Source organism: Rattus rattus, chromosome 9, assembly GCF_011064425.1.
Source record: "Rattus rattus isolate New Zealand chromosome 9, Rrattus_CSIRO_v1, whole genome shotgun sequence".
Classification (NCBI taxonomy): domain Eukaryota; kingdom Metazoa; phylum Chordata; class Mammalia; order Rodentia; family Muridae; genus Rattus; species Rattus rattus.
In genome coordinates this window covers 3,857,341-3,882,848 of record NC_046162.1, presented here as the reverse complement: position 1 = coordinate 3,882,848, position 25,508 = coordinate 3,857,341, and the positions used below count along the sequence as shown (strand labels likewise).

Below are 25,508 nucleotides of genomic sequence, written 5' to 3'. Positions count from 1 at the left end.
GCCCCAGGGGTGGCCCCACCCACCATAGGCTGGGCCCTCCCCATCAATCGTTAATTAAGAAAATGCCCTACAAGCTTGCCTACAGCCCAATCTTATGGCAACATTTTCTCAACTGGGATTCCCTCCTCTCTGGTAACTCTGGCTTGTGTCAAGTTGACACAAAAGTAGCCAGGAGCGGGGGGAGGGGGGGAGTGAGGGAGTGGGGGAGGGGGACACATTTCCACTCCCTTTTGGCCTTGCTGCCTTTGTCTGTGATGGAAGAAGGTCTCCCTACTGAATCCTCTAGGTCCTCAAGTCTCCTTCCCTACTTGTGTCACAGGTGGACAGACAGACCGACAGACAGACAAACACACACACACCCTGGGGAGGGTGCTTGTCTGTGTAAAAAGAACTCATGGAGTAAGACTGAGAGCACCTTGGAGAGAGGGCTGCTTACAAGCTTGGCCTCTGGGAACTTGTATTTTAAGAATGTTCCCACCACTCCAGTCCCAGAACTGGTGGAGGGTTCTCTTTACCTCGGTTTACACACAATACTGTGTGAGCTGCATGCACACTGCCTTCCATCTGGCCGTCTAGAACAGAGGGTGGTGGGCAGCATAGGGGGACTTCCTGACCCGCACTCAGCACAGGTCCCCAGGTACTGAGTCTCTGCTGAGCTCGATGTAGTATGCTAAAATGCCAGGACTGTGTGCTGGCTTTGCAGTTAAGAGCCCTTGCTGCTCTTGTAGAAGACCCAGAAGATCTTGTAGAAGCAGCCAGAACCCACGTGGCAGCTCGCAACTTTAACTCTAGTTCTAGGAGTCCTGACGCCCTCTTCTGGCCTCCTTAAGTACTGCATGCACATGGTGCACTTACCTACAGGCAAAATACCCACACTCATCCAATAAAAAATACCCATATGCATCAAATAACAAAATGTAATTCCGTGGGGATGGAGCACACCCTGTGTGGCCCCACCAGGAGGGCTGTGGGAGCCCATGGCCTGATTGAACTTGGCCATGGGCTCCTTTCCTTTGTGACTATGGGTTTGGCCCTTGATGGTGACAAGTCACAGCCAGGCACACAGGTCATCCCTTGTCCTGAGTCCTCCTGGCCATGGCCTTGGGGACCTCTAATATGGGTCTCATTTCCTTGCCCTGCTCTGGTGTTTTACTTCCCAGAGCCCATGTGGATCTGGTCGCCATCCATTGCTCAACCAGGACTATTCTGTACTGTCAGCCACAGGGAGGAAGAGGGGTTGACCACTCCCCTACCCCAGACAGGTGACTGTGCTCCTCCTTCACGCAGAAATAGCAAAACCCATGATCCCAACCCTGTCCCATGAGATGAGAAGAAAAGGAAGAGAGGTCAATGGGGCTCAGGAAAGCAGAAAGGGAGCTGGAGGGGCTGAGGCCCTGTGCTGCGTCTCCAAAGTACAGGGTCTTCTCCCTCCATCTTCCCCGTTCCTTTTCTTCTTATCTCATGAGTCACGGTTGGGGTCATGAGTCTTGCTATTTCTGCATGAAGGAGGAGCACAGTCACGTACTTGGGAGGGTCAACCCCTCTTCCCCGCTGTGGCTGACAGTACTGTTTGAAGAATGTATCATAGCGAGATCCACACGGATTCTGGGGCCAGCTCCTCACAGACACTGAGATGGCTTTGTCTTCTTTAGAGGCAAAACAGAAAAACAAAAACATGATTTCGACTGTCACAAGCTGGTAACAGTTCTGAGTAAGTTGCTCCCTGGCTTCCGGGATCTGTGTGGACTATGCTGACTTCCAGGGTAGGGTGGGATGGAAGTTATCACCGGAACCCAGAGGTGGGGGCTCAGGACTCTGCATCTGACTCAGTTCCACAAGAGTGGAGGCCGTGGAGGTTCAAAGAGGAGGATTTGAACACCTCTGCGGTCTCCAGAGGGGTCATTTAGGAAGAGCCTCAGTGGCCAAAGGAAGACTTAATTAGGCAGGGGAGGCGGAAGAGGCCAGAGAGGCCAGGCTTCTCCTCAGAAGCTCACTTCTGTCTCATCAATGTGAACCGCCAGTGAGCTCTCTTGAGGGACCTTGAGGAAACTCAGAGAGGCTGGCCCTGCCTTTGACGGGGCTGTTGCTTGTCAGCGAGGCCCTCACAGAGCACACGTGACCGTGACAGTACCGTATCCCAACCCCTGGTGCTAAAGAAACAACTGAGTCACACACAGGCCTGGTGGAGCTGAACCCAGCAGGAGGAGGGAGGCCAAGTTAGTGCCTTCACACATAGCTCTTCCCTTCCCCCACGGCGGTTGGTCTCAGGGGAGATTAAAGGAACAACTCAGATCCATTGTACAAGTGATGTTAAGGGTTCTCGGGTGGCCTAGAGTTAGTGTATGAGGTTGATCTCTATGTCCCCCCAATACCCTGAGGGAACCACAGTGTGTCAAAGGGGAAGAGAGGGGGTTGGGGATTTAGCTCAGTGGTAGAGCGCTTGCCTAGCAAGCGCAAGGCCCTGAGTTCTGTCCCCAGCCCCAAAAAAAAAAAAAAAAAAAGGGAAGAGAGAAAAGAACACCCCCCCCCAGGATATGCTATGAGAGAGGGTGCCGAAGAGGAACAAGAAGCGTGTCACACACAACAAGCCATTCTGTCTGTGTCCTGCACATATCTGTAAAATGGGTGTAGAGCTGGTGTATGTGCTGAGGTCCCATAAGACCCTGGACATCTATACTGATCTAGCCCTACCTAAGGGTTGGTCTGCATCGCCATACTCGGCCGCTATGCAGATGTCTCCAGTACAACCCCTACTTGAGAAGGGAGCTGAGGTCCCCAAGGTGGGGCGGGGCAGAGGGTAGACACCCAGGTGCATACAGCTCTGAGGCCTCCATTAGACAACCCAACCATAACGTCCAAGGCCCCTGTGTTCTCTGCTCTGCTTGGTACGAGGGAGAGGCCAGAGCACCATTTCAGTGGGTTTGCGGAGGCTCTTACATCCCGCCCTGTCCTCTGAAGCCTGTTTCAGGATCCCGAGACCAATCCCAGGATAAGATGCCAGGAGCCATGATTCCATCTCCTTGGGGGTGGTTGCCGCTTCTATCACGCCTGTTGGGTGGCTCTGGTTTTATGTCTCCACAAAATTTAACTTCCCCAGCGTGAGAGCTTCCCTTGCCAGGAGGTTTCCAGGGTTCATTCTCTTCGTAAAGAAGGGCCATTTGTTGGGAACCATGGCACAGAGGCTACAGGACCTGAATGCTAACAAGGCCCCTGTTTCCCCAGCGCTGGGGCTCTGGGTGGGGAACCTGGCTGGGCAGACAGCGGACGCTGTGTTCTTCTCCTGCCCCTTACAGTCTGCGGTAACGTGTGCTCCCAGAATAAGTGAGCAATTGCCTCATGGTAACGTGCCACTCCACTGCCCTCCTGCAGGCAAACGCCACCCGCAGACACAGAGGATTAGCAAAGCATGTCAGGGAAGGGCCACAGACATGCTCTGCGGTATTGGCCAGGCTCTGCTCTTTCTGTTGCCAAGAACTGGGCTCCACTGTGCCTCAGTTTCCAGCTCTGTAAGTGAGGGTGGTAACTGAGCCTATAGGGCCAGCATGAGGCTTAAAACAGAGAGTGCACAAATGTCACTTGTCACAGGGCTCTGTGCATCACTGAACAGTCAGTGAAAGGTAACAGTGGCACCTGTGTGTGTGTGTGTGTGTGTGTGTGTGTGTGTGTGTGTGTGTGTGTGTCTGGGGGGTTGGAGGTGTCACCAGATCTGGGTCCACATCCGCCTTAAGGGCGGGACTTGGGTCCTCATTTAATAGATGAAGAAACACAGGCTTGGAGCAGTGATGTTTCTTACCCAAGATGCTCAGCTCGTTAGAGGCAGAAGCAGGGCGATACGCAACCTGTAGCTACTGCAGACCATGCTGTACCTGCTCCAGAATGAGGGCCCAGCTCTGTGGGCCAGCAGAGACAAGCGTCCTATCGACCAGTTCTGTGCCGCTTATAGCTCACTGTGTCAGACGACAGACTTCAGATGACCCTGTGCATTGGGTCCTCCTTCCCTTCCTGTTCCTCTGGAAGCCAAGAACAAGGGGCCCGAAGCTAGCATGACAGCAAATGCCTTGATCCGGGTATTCAGAGGCTGAGGCAGGAGGATGAGTTTGAGTCCAGTGCGGGCTATATTTTAAGTTTCAGGTCAGCTGGAGTCTGTTAATAGATGGTCAGATGGTAGATGGTAGATAGATGGAGGAGATGTGAGACCTCACGGCAGCAAGGACTTCGTCCACAAAACAAGGACAAATGTGTATGGGAGGGGGAGGGGCTTTCAGTGCACACGAGGTCTCCTCTCCACCAGAACCACTCCAGAGCTGGAAGCTGGGGCTGTGGAGAGCAGCAAAAAATGAGGTGTCTTGTCTCTGTCACTCTGTCTCTGTCTCTGTCTCTGTCTCTGTCCTCTCTCTCTCTCTCTCTCTCTCTCTCTCTCACGCACACACACGTACACACACATGCACACACACACACACACATGCACACACACGCACACACACACACACACACACACACACACACACAGGCAAGGGGTGATACATGATGTGTTGGGCTTCAAAGCTTACGAGATTGTGGGGTGAGGGGTAGCTCCAATGATTTGAAACACCAGACATGGTGACAGTCATCCTCCTGAGTCTGTGACTTCTGAAGTACATGAGGAGCTCTTGGCAGCCAATGTGCAGAAACAGCTTCCTTAGCTCACCGGGAGGAGGACCCCGTGTTAGCTCGCCGGAGCTGCCACGATAAATGACCATAAACTCTGTGCCTTAATGCAGCAGAACTTGGGTTCTCTCGGTTACGGAAGCCAGGATTCCGAGACAAAGGTGTGGATAGACCCTGCCTCAGCCCGGGATGCCTCCGCTGTGATGAATCGCCATGATCACAGCAACGTGGAGGGGAGAGGTTAATTTGACTCATACCACCACATTCACTGAAGGAAGTCGGGGCAGGAACCTGGAGGCAGGAGCTGATACAGAGGCCATGGAGGGGTGCTGCTTACTGACTTGCTCAACTCGGCTTGCTCAGCCTGCTGTCTTATAGAACCCAGGACACCAGCCCAGGGATAGTCCCACCCACAATGGGCTGGCTCCTCCCCCATCAGCCACTAAGAAAATATCCTATAGGCTTACTTACAGCCCTATCTTATATGGAGACATTTTCCCAAATGAGGTTCCCTTCTTCCCAGTGACTCTAGCCTGTGTCAAGTTGACATGAAGCCAGCCAGCCCAGCCCCCTACACGGGTCTTCTCCTCTTGAATCTTCTAGCTCCGGGACTCCCTCTATCTCCACACTGCCTCTCCTTCCCCTGGGTGTCTGCCTTCATCCGTGTCTACAATAAAGCCATGGCCTTTAATACCCACCTGGGTGAAGCACGGTGGTCTCATCTCGAGACCTTTGACCTAATTACACCTGCCGTGCCCGTCCTTCCAAATGGTGTACCCTTTGTGGCAGACTGAGATGAGGGCCGCCCTCCTCCTGCTCCAGGGATGCACGCACGCTTTCTGACTGTCTCCTCTCTTAGAGAGGGGGGAAGGTTTTCACAGGAATCAAGGCTGGAGACCATAGGAAAGGACCCTCCCCTACACACTTAGTATTGTCTGCCCCGTGTGGAGAACTCCTCTAACCTGGGCTTCAAGCCAGCATGTAGCAGATGAGCAGGTGCTCAGTCCACACTTTCTGAGGAGCAGAGAGGACCCAACCCCCGGATAGCACATCATCTATAGTTCATCTCCTGAGGGCATACTGCTTAATGTCCTGTGTGTCCTTGGGAAAAGCACATGACCTCTCTGTGCCTTAGTCTCACCTAAAAGATGAAGATCCAGTAGAATCTACCTCACAGGCAATCAATCAATCAGGCAAACAGGACCCGGATGCTCTATCCGTGCAGAGCTAGTCTGCACTGCCTCCCAAGGGAAGCAGCAGACCGACCAGGTTGTCCTGCCATAGTGAGATATTCCTGAAGAACAGGAGTGGACAGGGAGGGACTAAATGGTGCCTGAGAACCTTAGGGGGACTTAGGGTAAGAGACCTTCCTTGATATGGGACGTCTAGCGTGGATAGAGAAGTTAATGGTTTTGGATATAGGAGGTGGACAGCAGAGAAAGGAAGGCTGGGGTTGGGGGAGGATCTTGTCCGCTCTGCTGAGCGTGCGTAATGAAGCCTTTCTGCTGGGAATCTTTCAGGAGGGCTGGCGTTCAGAGCAGGGCGGTGCTGCCTCTGGCCAGTGGGCAGGGGAGGGGCAGGAGTTCTGCTGAAAGCCTCAGGGTGGACCGCTCTGGCTCTTTCTAGCCCACCCCTGCCCTCTATCCGCTCTGCCCCCACACCCTGCTCTGCGACATGCTAGGAGGGGGCTCATCAGATACCTAACTGGTCACTGCGCAGCCCTAATGGCCTGCCTGCCTCAGAGCATTTGGCTAAGAGCAGACCTGGAAATCGGCTGCGGTGAGGAAGTCGGAAGTGAGGAAACGCTCGGGAGATGGAAACAGGTGTTGAGGTGTTGGCAGGTGCTGACGAGCATATCACAGGATGCCTAGCATCTAGGTGAAAAGCATGGAATTCGTGCTGGTCCCGGATTGTTAAATTCTGGAGGGGTGAAGCCAAGGGCATTAGCACATCTCCAGGAACTGGGTGCTGTAATTGAGTCAATCAGCCCTGACATGGAGCCCAGTGTCTGAGTTCAGAGCATGTTGGTGGGTGGAGAAATGGAAGGTTCTTCCCTACAAGCCACGGCTCACCCTTCCACTGGGGAACTTAGCTACAGACTCCGAGTTCTGGAGTCCTGTGAATTCTACTGATCTTCCTGGAGGGGAGAAGCTGGCTCAGGGCAGCAGACTATCTATCTACCAGCCTGAAAACCCCAGTAGAAGCCAAGTGAGAAATCCCAAGCCTTTAAGCCCATGCGCCAGTTCTGGGGCCGAGGCAGACATGGTCTCTTCAATTTAACTCATTCTACTGTACTGCCCAGGCTGGTTCGACGTTTGAGATATCCCCTAATTATCAGCCTTCCCACTGGCCTCCCTGCCTCCAGCCTTGTCTCCAGCCCTCCCCCTATGCACTGCCCCCAGAGACATCTTTCCAAAGCCTAATCCCGATCTCACTACATGACCACTTAAAACCTTCAAGAGTTCCCTGTCACCTGAGTTAAGGCTCCACATTCAGTATGTCCACTCTCCCCCACCCTCCGCTCCAGGCCTCCCACTCCTTTGCCTCCTCTGAGCCAAGCCCACCATGTCTCTAGAGCACCCCACACTTTCTCTAGCTACCCTCTGGTCCTCTGTGTGGTCCTCTCCTCGGAGCCTCCTGCTGTCCCAGCTGGCGCTCACTCTCTGCAGTTACCCCCACTGACACATTCCAGCCCCAGGTTCGTCCCAGAGCCCACTGGGCTGGTAGCCCTGGTCACAGCGCAATCCCTACTAAAATTTAGGAGAGGGATGATGGCTTTCAGAGGACATGACCTCCATTTGCCCTAATACAGCCTGCTAAATGCACATTTGGGCAGGTTATTCCCCAGCCTCCACTCAGCACTCAGCATTCATGAAGGTTGCCATGGCCCGGGTCTTCACAGAGAGCTATTCTCCCTGCCTTCACTAGGGAGGCAGAGGCTTCAGACACCCAGAGGCCTGGACTCTCCCCCAGAGATTCTGATGTCAGATCACCCAGGAGGAGCCTGAAGGGCTGGATTGTTAAAAATGCTGTCCACATGATCTAGCCAGTTCGAGATCCAAATCAAAACAGCATATAGGAGTCAGTCTGTCCACGGGTATACCTTATAGTCCATAGGATGATTGAAAACTATGCCCATGTCCTGGGCCCATTTGCCCACCGCCCATTAAATTTGAATTCACAGGAAGGGAAAACCTAGATGTCAGCATCCAAAGGTCTGTCAGATGCTTCTGATAGTAGCCTTGAAACCACTGGGCCTAAAGGAGACTTAACATCTTCCGCCCCTCCTCCCTCTTCTTTTTCCAGTGACATTTTCTGAAGGCTTCCCTGTCACACAGTCAGCTTTGACAACCTAGGTAAATCACACCCTGTCCTCTCAGAAAGGAGCTGGTATGTCTGGGGAACCTGCACCCCGGATGAGAAGGCAGGGCACTCTTCTTTAACCTGCTAGTAGCCCCAGGGGTGGGAGTACCCACCCTAAATGAATGTTGCCCAGTCTGTTCCTGTGTTTAGACATCTCACCCTGCTGCTAGGTCTGTCAAAAGGCCGGGGCTCTGCTCAGTCGTAGGCTGAGGTCACATGTGGTCACTGGGATGGGAGAATTTCCCAGAAGCCCCCAGCTGCCTGAGAATGCAGGTAAATGGAAGGTGTGGCTGTGGATCTCCACCCTGTCCTTTGCATGCATGAGGTCTGTGGCCATGTCATTGTCACTGGTGGGGCCATGACTGTTTGCATCCTGGTATGTGGGCAGCCCACTTGGCTGGGAGGGAGGCCAGCAGCATTTTATAGCACTCTGACAGAGTCACCAAATACAGGAATGGCTCCCACCCTGGAGGCAACGTGTTCCCTCAGCTCTGGCATTTAAAACTTGGAGTAAAAATGTGCACACTGTAAAATCAGTCACTTTAAAATGAACTATTCGGTGGCATTTACAATATTTACAGCACTATGTGACCGTCATCCTTGTCTAATTTCAAAACATTCTCTTCACCCGGAGGGAAACTGGCCCCATTACCAGTCACTCCCTGTTGTTCCTGACCCTGAGGGCCTGGTGGCTGCCCATGTGTTTTTTATCTCTGCAGTTTAATGTACTCTGTATATTTCATAGTGACCTTTTAGATCACTTTTATTCAGTGCAATGATTTTTGAGGTCTATCTACATCTGTCACACATATTTCACCCCTCTTATGACTGAATGATATTATGTGGATTCACACCGTCTAGCGAGATCAGTGGGTGACTGTGTGCACGACCCCCTGGTGAACACCAAACTCTTCAGATGGGCAACTGTATTTGCATATGACCTTTGTACATCTTCCTGCATGTTAGCGTTCCTCTGGAGTTCTTAGAATACCTAGCATAATAGAAATCCATGTAAGTAACTGCCATATTGTCTGACATGTGTTCAGTATAGAAAGTTTTACTTTTCCACATTTGGGGTGGTGATGGGGGGTTGTTCTAGTAAATTGAATTCATTAATGTACAATCACTAAATGTGGAGGGGGAGCTGATAAAACGATATTTGGTTATCTTGAGCAAATATTTACACTCTTTCTGTCTCTTGGGTCTTGGACAATCTGGAAAGTTTTAGTTTCTTTATATCTATAACCCAGATACTGCCTGACCAGCTACTGTTGGGTTCTCAGGATTGGTGGGTGTCGATCTTGGGCGACCCACTCTCCTGTGTATTCAAGTGTTAATTTGAGGAGGCATAATTTCTCTTCAGGTTCCATTTCCATGGGCTCCCGAATTCCAGCTCCACGTCCTGCCTGGTGACCTGGGTCTGAGCTCTGCATCACCTCATCTTACTGTGTGATCACCCAAACCCTGCCCGGGAGGCGATGTGTGTGTAACAGGCTTCAACTGAGGGCTTGGGTAATGGAGGGAGTGGCCAGGGCAGCTCATGGCAGCATTGGTAGCTTTAAATAGGATTCTACATCCGTCTGAGTGTAGACATCTCTCTTGGAGCATCATAGACCCCGTCTCCTCCTATGGTTACCACACGCCTTAGGATGAGAACGTAGGATGAGGACTCCCACATTGACTTAATTTTTCTTCTAGATCAAATAAAACTTTCCTTTCCTGAGAGGAGCTGTGTCCAATTTCTAGGCCAATTGACTCAATGGACTTTTTAAAAGTAATGCACACACGCAAATTGTGACAGGAAGTCCAAAGACCTCACTATCATAGGGCATAAGGGGTCGGAGTGCGAGCTTGTTATCAGCCATTTACTCCTTTCTAGTAAGTCCTGGTGTTGCTCCAGTTTGTCTGGAGTTGCAGGACTATACAAACAAACAAAAACCTGCTTGTAGATAACAGCCAGGAGTCAATCATTTACTCTGGGATCGTTTACTCTGGGCTGGTTAGTTGGTCCCATACTTCGGAGTAGGAAAAAGAAAAACCCTCTTGAACTTAAAATCTCCAAGACTTTCTTCTGGTTGTGTGCCAACTGTACTACAGAGAGCAAGGATGGCATGCAAAGTTCTTAGAGCTAGGTCAGTGCTGCAGGTGAGAGGGTCATGGCTTCAGACCCATTGGATTGAAGTGGTAGAAAGTGTTCGGGTTGTAGGTGCACAGCAAGGCAGACTTTCCTCACAGGGTAGGTGTGCAGTACTGGGGAGAACGGTTAAAGGTGTTCAGGAGGTTTGGACCCAGTGCCAGCCACGGTGGAACTGGCATTCCTGAGGCAGGAAGAACGAAGCTGAAATAAAATTGGAATAGGAGAACAGTGAGTAGGGGGCGCATGCAAGGTGGGTATCAGGTGTCCAAAGAGAGGCAAAGCCAGCAATTGATGCCTGACCTGAGACCCCGCTGGTGAGGACAGGGATGTGGTGTCGAAGGAAAGCAGGAAGCCCTGAGTCTTAGTTAGGCTTTCATTGCTGTGAAGAGACACTATGCCCACGGTATCTCTTATAAAGGAAAACATTTAATTGGGGCTGGCTTACAGTTTCAGAGGTTCAGCCCATCATCATCATGGCAGGAGGCATGGCAGCATCCAGGCAGACTTGTTGCTGGAAGAACCGAGAGTTCTACATCTTGATTAGAAAGCAAACAGGAGAGATTTTTTTCTTCTACAAGCAGCTGGGAAGAGACTCCCTTCTTCACTGGGTGGAGCTCGAGCATAGGACTTCAAAACGCCCCCTACAGTGGCACACTTCCTCTAACGAGGCCATACCTCCTAATAGTGCCACTTCCCATGGGCCAAGCATATACAAACCACCACGCCCTGGATGCAATGACTTAATCATCCCTCCATCCCACATGTTGACAGGAAGAGGGAAGAAGGGAGGGGGAAATCACGTGTATAGCTAAGAAAGAACTTTCTAGATTTTCCTGCAGGAAGGAGAAACTGAGGCTCATGGGTACACATTCTCTAAGGATCATAGTAGATTTTAATTAGTGACAATGCCAAGATGCAGGGAATTCCCTGGGCCCTTGGCTTCTCCCCTTTCTTTTTTTTTTTTTTTTTGGTTCTTTTTTTTTTGCGGAGCTGGGGACCGAACCCAGGGCCTTGCGCTTCCCCTTTCTAATACACCAGCTGTCCTGTTGCCTCCAGGTGCTGAGGGTTGCCTGTATGGCCTGAAAATGGGTAAGCCACGACCGACCACGTGACTCTCAGTTCTGTCTTCTTTTAGGTCACCATTCTTGTCAGCCTGGCCCTCGCCTTCCTCGCCTGCATTGTGTTCCTGGTGGTTTACAAAGCCTTCACCTACGACCACAGCTGTCCTGAAGGATTTGTCTACAAGGTAAGGAGCTTGGAGCAGGCGGGCAGCCCTAGGAGACTGTCGATAATTGGAGGGATTACCGATGCCTTCGCTTCCCTGCTGGCCATGTTTGGGTCTGTCAATCTACCTGTGGACTGTCTGAAACACAGCTTGCATCAGGAGAGAGTTATCGTGTCCTCCTGAAGGACCAGTGTCAGGTAAGCGCCAGAGTTGCATGGCAAGATTAGGACGGAAGTGGGCCATCTCCAGACTGCGCATGAGCCGTGAAAGTCGGAGATTAGTCTCAAGCAGGCTCTAGAGTTGCTATTGAAAAGGTCAGGAAGTAGGACAGCTCCAGACTGCGCATGAGCAGTAACAGAAGCTCGCTGATACTTAATGTTGACTTGCAGTCTTCAGAAAAGTTCTGATTCGCATGGATCTCCCTGGCTAGCTGACCAATTCCTTACATCAGGGTGTCCCTAAAGAGACAGGAGGACAGAGATCAGAGATTCTGAGGTTTTCTTCCTGCCTGTATCCAGACCCCTCCCCCTCTGGGCCCATTTTTTCCTGACTATTGCTTTAGTTGCCCTTCTTCCTTCAAAGACTTGGGTGACCTGGAAGACGTCTTATTCCTTTGGAGAATTATGTATGCCTAAACAGTCAAATAATTGAGCACTAATAATAATAATAATAATAATAATAATAATAATAATAATAATATGCCTGTTTGGTAATGGACTCTCAATACATGTTAGTTGCAATAAAATTAGCTGCTTGAAATCCGAAGCAGGTGACGATGTTAATTATTATAATCACCATTTGCTGGGTATCTATTTTCTGTCAGACTATTTACTAGAAATTTCTTTTTTTTTTTTTTTTTTTTGGTTCTTTTTTTTGGAGCTGGGGACCGAACCCAGGGCCTTGCGCTTCCTAGGCAAGTGCTCTACCACTGAGCTAAATCCCCAACCCCTAGAAATTTCTATAAATGTTATCTCTACTAAACCACCCATAACCATCCTGAAAAAAAAAAATTGGAATTTATTGCCCCCGTTTTCCATAAGAAGTAACAGAACTTCAAGTCCTTAATTAATAGGATTTCCCAAGACATCACAGCTAGGATGATGCTCTAAGGTGGGGGTCAAATAGGGAATGTTCCGACTTAGAGTGTATGTAGGGTGGTGCAGGTACACGCCTCCAGGGGGCGACACTCTTAATGGATAGAAGTTGAGGCTCTGAGACAATGGAGACAGCTGAATAAATCACACTTTATCCATACAAGGGGATTCTGTAGAAGCCTGACAGCGGAAAAAGGCTGTCTGCGGCATGGCATAGCCTTCCCTAATATTGACAAGAAAAGGAAGAAGAAAATTCTACCTGTGCATGAGGTGAAACACTTTGCTAAATTTTTCTAGGAGGAAATTCTAAAAAGATAAAAATTTAAAATACCAAATATAAATACTCAGAGGGGTGGAAGGAGCCAGGAATGGGTGCAACATTCATCCAGAATTAGATCGTTATATAGTCTTCTTAAAATATGTAAATTTGTGACGTGTTTGATAAATGAATAAGAGAAGGCAAACCCTGGAAACAAGCCAGAGGACCTAGATCTGTATCAACTGGGGAAACTCAGAGTGCAGCCTGGAGACTGGAGAGCCTCCGGGGAACATGCCCTTAACCCACTGTGGGGCTACGTCAACATCTACTGTTAGTACTGAGGTAAGACCAGTGGCTGTCTGGACCATTGTCCACAGAGAATGGCAGCCACTGGGGAACTGATGTCATATGGTCATCAGGCCATTGCGTCTGGTCTTACCTCAGTACCAACAGTAGGTGTATTTGCTCTCCTCTGAAGATGGTGACGGTATAATCTTGGGGAAGGTTTACTGTGGCCACGTGCAGGGGTAGGGTCTCCTGTGGTATGGTTGAGTGCCTGATGGAACTGAAGCCCCTGCACAGGGCGTCAGCATCCCCGTGGGTACCAGCCACCCACCCGGCCACTCTTCACTCTTATCTCTTTCTTCCCCAGCACAAGCGCTGTATCCCGGCCTCGCTGGACGCTTACTACTCATCCCAGGACCCCAGCTCCAGGAGCCGCTTCTACACAGTCATCAGCCACTACAGCGTGGCCAAGCAGAGCACTGCCCGGGCCATCGGGCCATGGCTGTCAGCAGCTGCTGTCATCCACGAGCCCAAGCCACCCAAGACGCAGGGCCATTAGAGGCCTGCCCCAGCTGGGATGGGGGGGGGTTGTGGAGAAGGGAATGCCCCCCGCTAGTTAAGCAAGGCTGGAGCTACAAGACAACACTGTACTGCTGGGGTACGGGGTGGGGGCGGGGCAGGATGGGGTCTGGGGAGAACTCCCCAAAAATATTGTGCACTGGAGTTGTCTGAATCGATCTTTCCTTTTGTCCTTTCGTATTGTTGCTTCGTACCCAAGTCAGGCGCGTGTACAAAGGCATGTTTCGTGTTGATTGTTCCCATGTAAGATATTTTCAAAGCCGCCGCTTATTCTTTGTTAGGGTAATTTAGAGACAGAAAAGGGAGCCAGAGAAAAAGAATTAAAAAGCATGAAACGGGCTCCGTGTGGAAGACACAGCAAGGCAGTAAAGAGCAGAGCCTCTCTGGGGTTTCTTAGATAAGACGCCATGGTTTCTGCGTGGGCGTCCGAGTATCTGTGTGGCAAAGGGTAGGCTGTTCGGTTTGCCTGTGGTCAGCAGGAGAGGAGCACGGCAAGACGGGGAAGGCTGACTTAGAGAAAAAGGTGATGTTGGCATTTCTAAACTAGGAATGAGCAGAGTACCACTCAGTGGTGAGCTTGCAAGAGTTGCACAAACTCACGGGGGAGGCATCCACGCTCAGCCCTGGGCAGCCCACGGGGACCTAGGCTCACAGGGCGGCTGTTGTGCCTCAGCAAGCAGGCGTGGGTAGATGTTGTCTTTCTTTTATTTTCTAGGTGTAACCCTAGATGCTGCTGCCCGTGTTTTCAAGAAGGCAGGGGTGGAAAGGGAGAGAAGGAAGAGAGGTGACAAGAAGACGGGTCAGGCGGGCCTCCCTGGGCCCAGCTAAAAGTGTAGGCACCTGGGTTTTACATTTTTGCTCTTTCCCAACGCGCTAACGGCAGCAGGATTCTCTTGACAATAGACAATTCTAGCCTGGGAATCTGACAGCTGGGAAGAAACTTGAAGATTGGGCTGGCAGTGGTCATTTCTAAAAGAAGCTGGAGAAAGTGACTTTGTGCTCACTTTGTTGTGTTGACAGAGGGCATTTGTCCAAACTCTCCGGCTAGGTTCTAGAAGCACCTGACAGGGAGGTGTGGCCAGCATCCTTGGGCTTCCCTAGCACGGGATAGCAGGGGCCTCTTGCTTCTCATAGGCCTTCCTGGAAATCCTTTTCTGTGGAGGTGCTGGCTCTAGGCCCATGAGAATGAGAACTGGCCAGGAGAGTTGCTCATTTGAAATGTGTTACCGTTTCCCAGTGCCTCTCCAACAGGCCGTTTAAGGGTACTTTTTTGTGGCTTGCTCTATTGCTGAAATCATTGTACACAGCAGCTGGGTAATAGTAGCGTAGCTCAAATCGTCCTGCCAGATACTCGCATCTGATTTCTCCTCCCTCGCCCCTTCCCCTCCCTCCCATCACCTTGAGTCACCTGTAAATTCATCTGTCATCTGAAACGGATCAACAAATCGTCCCTAGCAAAACCACAGAGCGCTTTATAATTTTGTGGTGTATTTTTGTCAGTAGGTAGCAAAGGCTGAAGTATTTTTTGGTGTAATTCTTGAAATTTTCTGACAGGAAAAAAAATAAACATAGATGTGTCCGAGAGTCCTGACTGTCTGTCCATTTGTCCTTTACGGCTTGACCTTCTGCTCAGTGAACCTCATGGGGAGACTGGGGAGTACAGGAGGCAGGGTTGGTAAGGCCGGGAGCAGAGTGCCCTGTTAAGTGGGAGGGGGGAATGGGGCACCGTGAGAGGGTCTCCATTTTTAAGTAAGGATAACCTAATACCCTGCTCATGTCCTGGCAAGCCCTGGGCAACATCCTGAAGCCCTACAAGATCTTAAGGGCTATTCAAGATGACACCAGAGCCTACAGAGGACCAGATACGTTGCTCACGAGCTAATAGGAGACTGAAGGATCCTCTGATGTGATATATGATTATACAATGTGATATATGAAGTATCATATGGCATGAAGTATGTGATACCAAGAGGCGGGCAATGCCGAGGTCATGATGTGCTGCTGCTGCTATGATGGATTCAGAAGCCCTGACATGATACCGTGGACATTACGTGATTCTGAGCACCCCCTGCTAGGACGCTGAGATCCCAATGGGGCAGAAGGTCTCACAGACAGGATGCTAACTAAGGGCCTGATGTAATGCTGACCCTGCATCACGGCACTGACATCATAACAAGGCACTGACACGCCGCTTAAGGGACCACCACGGTGACCCTATGTTTTACTACCTGGTCACATACTGTGGTTCTCAGCTGATGAGAGCACCCGCATGTGATATTCCATGTCTTAAATGCCACCGCAGGCCTGCCTCTTGCTGGGTGGCATGTGATATTGAGGTCCTGGCATGACGCTGAGCTCTAGACATGACCGCAATGTCACGTCCAGATGTCGTACTGAGTTGCACACATGCTGTTTTATTCTGTCTATTCTATACTGAGGGCACGGAATGACTTCGGGGTAGGTGTGGTACCGGTTCAGCAACATGATTCTGGGGCCTTGACCTTAGGATGGGTCCTAGCATGATGCTATTTGTAGGAAAATGAAAGCTTGATCTTATATGAGGTCCTGACCTTCGGTGAGTTCCTGACATGATGATCCAGGCCTGAAATGACGCTGAGGTGGTTGGTATCCAATGCTGGAGCTGTAGCGTGATACCGAGAGCTTGACATGGCACAATGAGACTGACTCAATGTCTTTGTCCTACCAAGGCCCTAACCTGATGCTGAAGTCCCTACGCCATACCGAAGGCCTGGCGTGATACTTGACAACTCACGTGATGTTGAGGCTCTTAGACAATGATAAAGTCCTGATGTAATACTGAAGTCATGTGTCATGATTCCGAAGGCCTGACATGAGAACAAGGCAATATCCTCGAATAATGACCAACGTCATGCGGTGACACACAAGGCTTGATAAGGAACTAAGGACTAGCGCGATGTCTTAAGAGGTCCGAACGCGATACTGAGGGCCAGGTATGACTGACATCATGACGACTGACGCCGAGTTCTTGATATAATGCAGGGGACCTGGCACATAGTGAGATTTTTTTTTTTACATGAGGCTCTGACATCAGGTTGAGGACCTGATGTAATGAGGTCCCCACATGATCCTGAGGGTGAGATAGGGTAGTGAGGTTTTGATACTCTGGGAAGATCGGCCGTATGTTAATATCTTGCAGTGACAGTCAAGCTCGGACAGATTCTGAAGGGCTGACAGGATGCTGTAGATCTGATAGGATGCAGAGAACCTGACATGACAGGGGTGTGGACATCACAAGGGCTTCCTGTCATGTTTCTGAGTACATGGTGTGATGCTCACATCATCTTCCAAGCCTGACATGATACCCAACCCTGACACTCCGAGTTTCTGCTATGATACGAAGGATCTGACATGACCTTGAGAAAATGACAGATGCTGAGTTCTTGATACGATGGGGTTCACACGTGATAGGGAAGTCATGCCATGATGCAGAGGCCACGGCATGATGTCGCACATCTGAAACAATCCCAAGGTCCTCGTGTTCTGCTGAGGCTGCACGTTGATGGGAGGTGAGATGCTGTGGTCCTCCCTTTGTGTTGGGGTCCTGACAAGATGCTGATGTGTGACGCTGGTGGTCTGACATCATGCTGAGGACCAACATGGCACTGGTAGTTGAGCATATTGTCGGAGGCTTGCTGTGAGATTAAGTCCTGATACAATACTGAGTGTCTCACAAGGCACAGAGGTGCAGATGTAACAGAGAAGACCTAACACGATACTGGAGATCCATTCATGATGCAGGTGGCGACATGATGTCAGGCTGAAGACCCGCTCTGATGCTGACACCCTGCCATGTTGCCATGCACAGTATGCTGCACAGGCTCTGACTAGACAGTAGACTCGTGCTATTTTTCTGAGAGCCGGACATGAGGCCGAGGACCTAATCTAATCCTGAGTGACACACGCGATGCTGAGGTTCTGGCGTGACACTGCGGTCCTGATAGATGAATCCGATACTAATGTGACATGAGATGTTACATGAGACCGAGGAAATAGCACACTGCAGAGGGAATGAGTAATGTTGGTTTCGTTACATAACGCTCAGGAACTCCTGAGATAACGAAAGTGCTGAGGTCAGGATATGTCGCTAAGGTCCCGACAGTGTGCTCACATCCAGATATGCTGCTGCGCTCCCATCACAGTGAGGACTTTTGTGATGCTTAGGGCCTCACATGACGCAGAGATCCTGGCATAATTGTGAGGCGCTGACATGATTCGGATTGCCTGACCCGTCGCTAAGGTCTCGCATAACGCTGAGGTCCTGCCACAATACTTAGGTTTTTTTTTTTTTTTTTTTTTTTTTTTGGTTCTTTTTTTTTTTGAGCTGGGGATCGAACCCAGGGCCTTTGCGCTTCCTAGGCAAGCTCTCTACCACTGAGCTAAATCCCCAACCCCACAATATTTAGGTTTGACACGATGTCACAGATGTCCTGGCATGGCTGGGAGGATAGGACATGAACCCAAGGTTCTGACTTGAGCTGAGGTCCCACGTGATGGGGAGGGCATGAAGTGGTTCTCAGGTCCTGACTTTACTGAGTGCCTGGTGTGATTCTGACACGATGCTCGCCGTGATGCTAAGGGCCGGGTGCTGATGTGACCCTGAAGGCCTGCAGTGAGGCTGTATGACTTCCTGACATGTTGAGACCTTGACGTGACACTCAAAAGCTGGCGAGACACTGATGGGACATGATAAGACATCGAAGTCCTGACATGGCTGAGCTCCTCCCATCATACTGAGACTCTGAAATGGGACATTATACTGCTGTCCTGATGGGATGCTGGGACTCACACCGTGCTGCTTCCCTGACAGGAGGGTGTGGTCCTGACATGATGTTGACAACCTGGTAGGGAGGGTTTAAACAAGGAGGATTTCTGTTTGCTTTGTGTTGGTACAAGAGAATATACGCAGAGTAATACGGATAGGAATGAAACTTCTTTCTTGCAGGCCCGGTTTTTAGAAGTTCAGTGTCAAGGTGAGTGACACCCTCTAGGGAGGGAAAGAGGGAGTGTAAGAGAGCACCCCAAGCAGCAAGCCCTTTTATATTCGGCATTAATCTGTCCATGAGGCTACAGTCCTTGTGGCCTGAAAATCTCGCACTAAGCCTTACCTCTAGTAATCTGCTATGGACCAAGTTTCCAACTCATACTTTTGGGGGTCCAGATCCAAGCCATAGTGTAAGTCATTGCCCTGAAGTTTAGAGACAGCATTAGATACAGAAATAGTGCCAAAGAGGGGTCTGTCGAGGCCTTTGCTGGGTTGCACACGGTCGCTAGCCAGCAGCTCAGGGAGGACGCAGAGAGCCAGCCCTGTCACTACTGTCTTAGCTTGCATTAAGTGGTGGTCATTGGTGTCACTGAACAGGTGAAAGCCTGAAGCCCAGAGGCATGAAGAGGCACCCTAGGCTCTGCTAGAGAAACTAGGGTTAAATCTAGGCTGAGTGATCCCATGACCCCTGTTGTGTGTCAGACCCCAAACATCATGGGCACGATTACAGCTCACTTCTCAGAACATCGGGCTGCAGTTTTCACAGACGTGAACTTGCTTATTCTCAGCCTGAATCCAGTCCCGGTGTTTAATGCTAAGAATAGCAAATGCCCTTTGGTATGCCAAGCGCTCAGTGCTCACCAGTTCCAAGAGGGAGCCAGCCACCCCTACCTTCGACATCGCTGCCATCGGCTGTCACTACCACTTCCGTTTCAAGTGAACAGAGACAGTGACGCTGTATGTTTGAGGGCGTGTGGTAAGCGGCAGAACTTTGGTTGCAACCCACGCATTTTGGTTGTGTCTTCTTAACTGTTCCAGCAGCAGCCGCCGCTGTACACCTCTGTGCTGCGCTCTGGGGCTGTGGTTTGTGCCCACACGTCTTCCTGCCTCAAATGGCAAGCCTCTCGGGGAGGCGATCAGGACTGACTGACTGGATACGGTTGGAAACAGGCACTCTCCACTCATTGCTGAACTGGGGGGTTGTGACCAACCACACACGCCTGACAGAGAGAAAGAAGACGGCACAGTCCTTGCCCTCAGGCGCTGTACAAACCACTAAGCAGGGGGCAGAGTTCCGGAGAGCCCGCCTATACTTTTTCAAACCGTGAGCCTCAGAGGCCTGAGGAGGGTCTGTGAGCCGGCATCCCACTCACAGAGGCCATGAATCCATCTAGGCAACACGTAAACACCAGATGTATGATTCGATTACACAGAGTCAGCTAGAAATTTAATGAGCACATGTTCAAACATTCTGTCACAAATGAATCTGCAACTGTATTGCCAGAAAGATGGGGGTGGGGGGAGGAAGGGAGGAAGGGAGAAAAAGAAAACAGTTTTCCTTTATCCATCTTGACAGACCCTGTATAACGTGAATAATGGTGGGAGGAATGGTCAGAGGGGAGACAATGGTGATTCCGATTACTAAGGCTGACCCTAATACTAGTCCTGGTGGAGTTATAATTTTCTCCTCAGAATAGAGGAACTCAATCCCCTGCACCAGCAGGGGGTGGCTGAGCAGTGAGAAGGCTTTAACCAAAAGTTTAGCCAAGAAAAGCTCCTCTTCCCAGAGCCCTGCTGGGCCAGCAATGGTCATAAAGCCGGGACCTAGGCCTTTGCATACATGGGGAATTCTTCTGAGAGGGACAACCCCTGTGCCAAAACAGGGATATGAGTTCTCTGGGAGCAGGTTGGTTGTCCCCCTGTGGGTGTCAGCCTGAGAGCTGGGTTGTGAAGGACAGGTTCTTGCTTGAGAGAAGAATTCAGGAGGGAGGTGCAGTGCAAGCCTCCTCCTAAGCCTTCAGAAGCTGTCTTCAAGGGGGGGCGGGGAGCCCGCGGCTTCTCACAGCCGCTCCTGAGATCTCTTCCCTATCCTCGGGCTGGGTGCAAAGCCTTGGCCTGGAAGGAAGCTGCCTGGCTCCCTGAAGCTCACAGTTGAAGCCAGAGGACAGAGAAGGGAACAGATAATTGCTACCTGCCAGGGGGAAGCGATGGTGGTGCTGGAGGGGATCCCAGCAGGCAATCAGGACAGAGTTATTTTAGGAAGACATGTTATTATTGGGGAAAATTGAGAAGCCACCTCTTCCGAAGTGCTGTGATCAATTCGTCCCCCACCCCAACCCCAGTCTAATCTGACTGGGGACTCGGGAGAAAGAAGAGACAAATTCCTCATCGTCCTTTTTCCCAAGAAGCCCAAAAAACTAGCAGGCTTGAACAAGTTGAGAGAAAAGGCTGGTTTCCACGGCAACACCAATGCCGTAGTCAGACTCAGTCTAGCGTAACACGACATTTACCCTCCAAGGATCGCCCCCTCCCAGGGAACACAGTCCCAAGAGCTCAGCTGGTCACAGTTGCCCTCCACTGGGCAGGCTGCCCTCTGGAAACCTGCTGTTTCTCCCTCTGTGTTCTCCTGGGTCTCCTCTGTCTTAGTCTGCCTTCCGTCAAAGGGAAGGAGCCTAGAGTCTGTGGACAACCTGAACCTGTTTCATCTGAGGATCCTGGTGAGCACTGGCTTTCAGGCAGCGTGGTGGGCAGGGGAAGGGGTCCACAGCAGCCCTGAGAGTGGGGAAAGCAGCCCGCGTCTGCCAGCTCCACGCTAGACTGCAGCCGCCTCACCCTTCCCGCGGGCATCATCACCGCTTTTGCCTGGTTTTATGAGGATCCCGCGAAATGATGCTGAACGATTTACCTACAGTAGACACAACCAGTCGCTCCCACTGCCGAGCCTCTCACCGCTTGGCTTTCCCTGACCGTAACGTGGAATTAATTATTTATAAGCACCTAAGTCTCCAGCAGGGCTGCTGTGGTTAAACATGAAGGCCCTAGAACATAAAATTGGTTCCTTCCTGTCTGTGTTTCGGAAGCTTACAGCTGTGGCCCCTTCCCTAGTCCTACTTACAGACTGTCAGAACCAGGGGTGACCCATTTCCCATCTCTACACACAGTTTTAATTCCTGAGTTTAGCTGTATGTAAACATAATTTTTAATGGTACAATTAAAATATTACTTCACAGTCACATATCCTGGAAAAATGCTGAGCAAGCTCTTTACATAGATTATTTTTAAAATGAAACTATAGACTTTATTCAAATATCTGCCACTAAAATTCTTTTTTCAGATGCAGGGTATGACCTGCAATCCCACAGAACATTTATGTATGGGCATATTAATATATATGTATGTGTATATATTTGCATATACGATTATATATGCAAATGTTGTACATATGTATGTGTGTATTGTATACATTTACACATGTATATGTGCATGTATGTATTACATAAGTGTATGTGTGCAAAGATGCATGTATGTTTGTGCATGTGTGTATATATACATGTGTCTATATATACATGTTTGTATATGTATCCATGTATGTGTGAATACATGAATAGATGTGTATGTATGTATATGTGTGCATATATGTATGTGTGGCTATGTATACGTATGTGCATGTATGAATGTGTGTGCATACATGTATGTACGTATACTGTGTGTATATGTTTTGTATAGTTGTGTGTATGTACATGTATGCATCTCTGTGTGTGTGTATGTGTGTGTGTGTGTGTGTATTTTGCACTGCTAAGGAACAAACCCATAGACCTGCCCATGCCAGGTGAGTGCTCTACCACTGAGCCACACCTCCAGGCCTCACTGTCCTCTCAATTCATACTCCAGGCTCGTCTTACATTTTCCCTTTTCTAGTCCTGGAATCTTAGAATCCAAGACTTGTGTTCAGTGTGCATCAGTACAGAGCCGTGTTGCTTTTAGTCCCTCTTGACATGACCTATGTGGTATAGGTGCATGCGTGAGTATGTGTGTATTTGTGTGTGTGTGTGTGTGTGTGCGTGTGTGTGTGCATGTGTGTGTATTGGTGTATGTGCGCGTGCGTGTGTATCCATTATCTGTCATCTCTCTAACTCATCCATCATTATCTGCCTCAAGCAATTGCAAGTCTATTTTGACCTCTCTCAGTGAAAAGCACCAGGCTCACCCTGGTACTCTCTCTCAGCTTCCTTGTCTCTTCATTCTCTGACAGTTGGAAATAACACTGTCTTACCCACAACACACTTACTCATTCACTTCTAGTCTGCATGGAAGTTGATTCAGATACTTGCATTTTTTCCTTTTTGTTTACTTTTCTCTCATACAATACATCCCGACCACAGCCTTTCCTCACTCCACTCCTCCCAATTCCCAGTCCCCCAGCCTCCCCTCCCCCCAGATCCACTTCTCTTCCAGTTGCTCTTTAGAAAACAATGATATCAATCAAATACAGCAAAACAAGATACAATGAGACTAGGCGCAAACCTGCATACCAAGTCTAGACAAGGCATCCCCATAGAAGGAAAAGGGTCCCCAGAGTAGGTAAAAGAATCAGAGACACCCCACACCCATCGTTAGGAGTCCCACAAAAACCCAAGTGAAACAACAAACAACCGCAGTGTGTGTGCAGAGGGGTTAGCACAGACGCATGCAGGCTCCATGATTTCTGCGTCGTCTCTGTGAGCCCCATGGGGCCTGCTTACTAGATGGGCCCTATTCTCTGACTGTCCTTGACTCTCTGGCTCCTCCAATCCTTCCTCTCCCTCCTCTGTAGTAGTTCTGTAGTTCCCAGAGCTCCACCTGATGTTTGGCCCTGAGTCTCTCTGCCTCTAGTCCCACCAGCTGCTGGAGGAAGCCACTCTGGTGGCTATTGAGCTACAGAGAACTGAATATTTTTTAGACTTGGAAGTTCTGGTGTCATTTAGAGAAACCCATTGGATCATCTGATGTGAGTGTGCTGGACTTCCCTTACGTTTCCTTGTAAGGGCTCGTGTACAAAGCCACGTTCTAATTCTGGAGGGCTAACATTTGGGGAAAGCGATAATACAGGAAGCTGAGTATCTGAAGGCCTTAGAGAGTAACAATGGGTTCTAACAAGCAACTCTTTATACGTCACAGATGCACAGGAGCCACACTCCAGATAAAACAGCTGTCAGGTTGGCTCGTAGGTAGCTTCATGTCCCAGCTGCTCCTTTTTGCACCCACAATCCATTTAGCGAATCGGTTCCATTGCGCATGCCCACTGAGCCCTGCTGAGCCCTGCTGAGCCCGGCTACGGTCCCTTCCACTCAGTGCTCCTATTCCTTCTACAGTGCTCAGTAGAAGCTTCTCATGTTGATGTTAATCCTGACAGGGTTTGTTCCTCCCTAGAACCTTCCACGATCCCTTTTCCTACTGGAAGTTATCACTAACTCTGCCTCTTGTGTCCACGGTTTTACACATGCCCGTGAATGGGCATGGGCGGTCTCATACCTGCCAGTCATCCCCACCCTGTGTGAGTGGGTGTGGGATGCAGTTTCTAGGTTGGCTCCTTTAAGTAGGCGATGGGCTTTTCTGCTCTTCCTCACTAACCCTCCCCAGCCCTCAGCATGTAGAAGCTGGCGACTCCCCGCCTTCAAGGGTGATAGAACCACAGGATGGAGGGAGCATGGGTCCCCCACTGTCCATGTCATGTCCAGTGAGGCTCTTCCCTGAGCCAAAAATAACTTTTCCCGTCTTAGTGAGATGTTGGGTCTGCTCGTTATAGCAGAATTGCTTGGACAATATACAAAGGAAACCCATCGGGACACTCGATCAGGTCTGGAATTGGTTTTAATAATGGCTTCACTCACAATGGCAGCTTTGCTTGCTCTCCTGTGGGACTGCTCCCAGGGCTTCCCCATCTCCACACTGTGAAATCCGCCAATCACATTCCAGCTCACAATCAGGACTCGGTTTAAAATTCATTGTTATTCTGAAATTTTTCCCAGTCCCTTGGTAAGGTCTTCTGTTGTAGTCCTCCCAAATCTTGTTACAGATTTCTCACAGTTTTAATATAGATAATAAAATACAAATAAGTAAAATTATATAAAGACCCTTTGTCACAGAATTACAGTAGTCTCTTTTTACACACAGGATTTGCTTGCCTGTTAGTTCCTAGAATGGATGGTTGAATCTATGGGTTTAGGGGAAAAAAAAAAAATCTCTGCCAATAATCCCTAAATGTCTGTCTGCAGCCTAGATCTGTGTACTAGGAATCCCATCCATAGACATTTCTTCCTGGTGTTTTTTCCTAAAGGAATTCTCATCTGTTACCTCAGGCTCTGCACATTTCCTGAAGCCTTCATGGTATTTCCTCCATATCTGCTTTATTCCTGTCAACTAAGTTGGAAAATGACATCAACCACTGGCCTTTGTGAATATTGTCGTGGCTGATATTTTTAATTATTATTGATTTGATGACCCCAGGACCTTGTACACCTCATACAAGAGCTCTTCCTGTGAATCATCCCCACCCCGAGTGGCATGATTATAACATTTACGGATGTTCACAAATGTAGGTCGAGGCAGGCAGAGCAGTAGGCTTAACTTGCTCTGCTATTCCAGTAACTGGCCATGTGCCTGCACCCTGTGTGGAGCTCACACCTGCCCACCTGTTCTTCCTGCATTCAGGCTTCTGAGCGCCCCTCCCCTGAGCGCTCCTCCTCCCCCCCAGCGTCCCTCTCCCTGAGCGTTTCTCCACCCCAGCGCCTCTCCCCTGAGCCCCCTCCCCTGAGCACCCCTCCCCTGAGCACCCTGAGCGCCCCTCCCCCACGAGCCCTGCTCCGCTCCAGCACTGCAACCACCACTCATTTGTCTCCCTGCTAGCTTTTCCCCTGCAGCTTTAAATAAACACATTTGATTAGGAGAATGTGCCTTCCTCTGTCAGTAATTTATTCCCTTCTATGCAAATTGCCCAATTAATTAAAAAAGAAAATAAAACCCCACAATTCAGATGAGTGATCTTCTGAAAGAAAAAAGGAAGAAGCTGTTAGCAAATTGGTAGCGTGCAGAGAACCCTGGATGGGGAGGCAGACAGACACAGCTTGGAATCCTCT

General features: G+C 49.9%; 1 protein-coding gene across 1 annotated transcript in view; it reads left to right on the top strand.

The window, feature by feature from the left end:
• Nsg2 (neuronal vesicle trafficking associated 2) overlaps positions 1 to 15,173 on the top strand; it is a 65,897-nt gene extending 50,724 nt beyond the window's left edge. Inside the window, exons 4-5 of the mRNA XM_032912104.1 lie at positions 11,283 to 11,393; positions 13,378 to 15,173. Coding sequence (XP_032767995.1) covers positions 11,283 to 11,393; positions 13,378 to 13,569 — 303 coding nt within the window. The 3' untranslated portion in view covers positions 13,570 to 15,173. The remainder of the gene's footprint in view (positions 1 to 11,282; positions 11,394 to 13,377) is intronic.
• Positions 15,174 to 25,508: the final 10,335 nt, after the last annotated feature.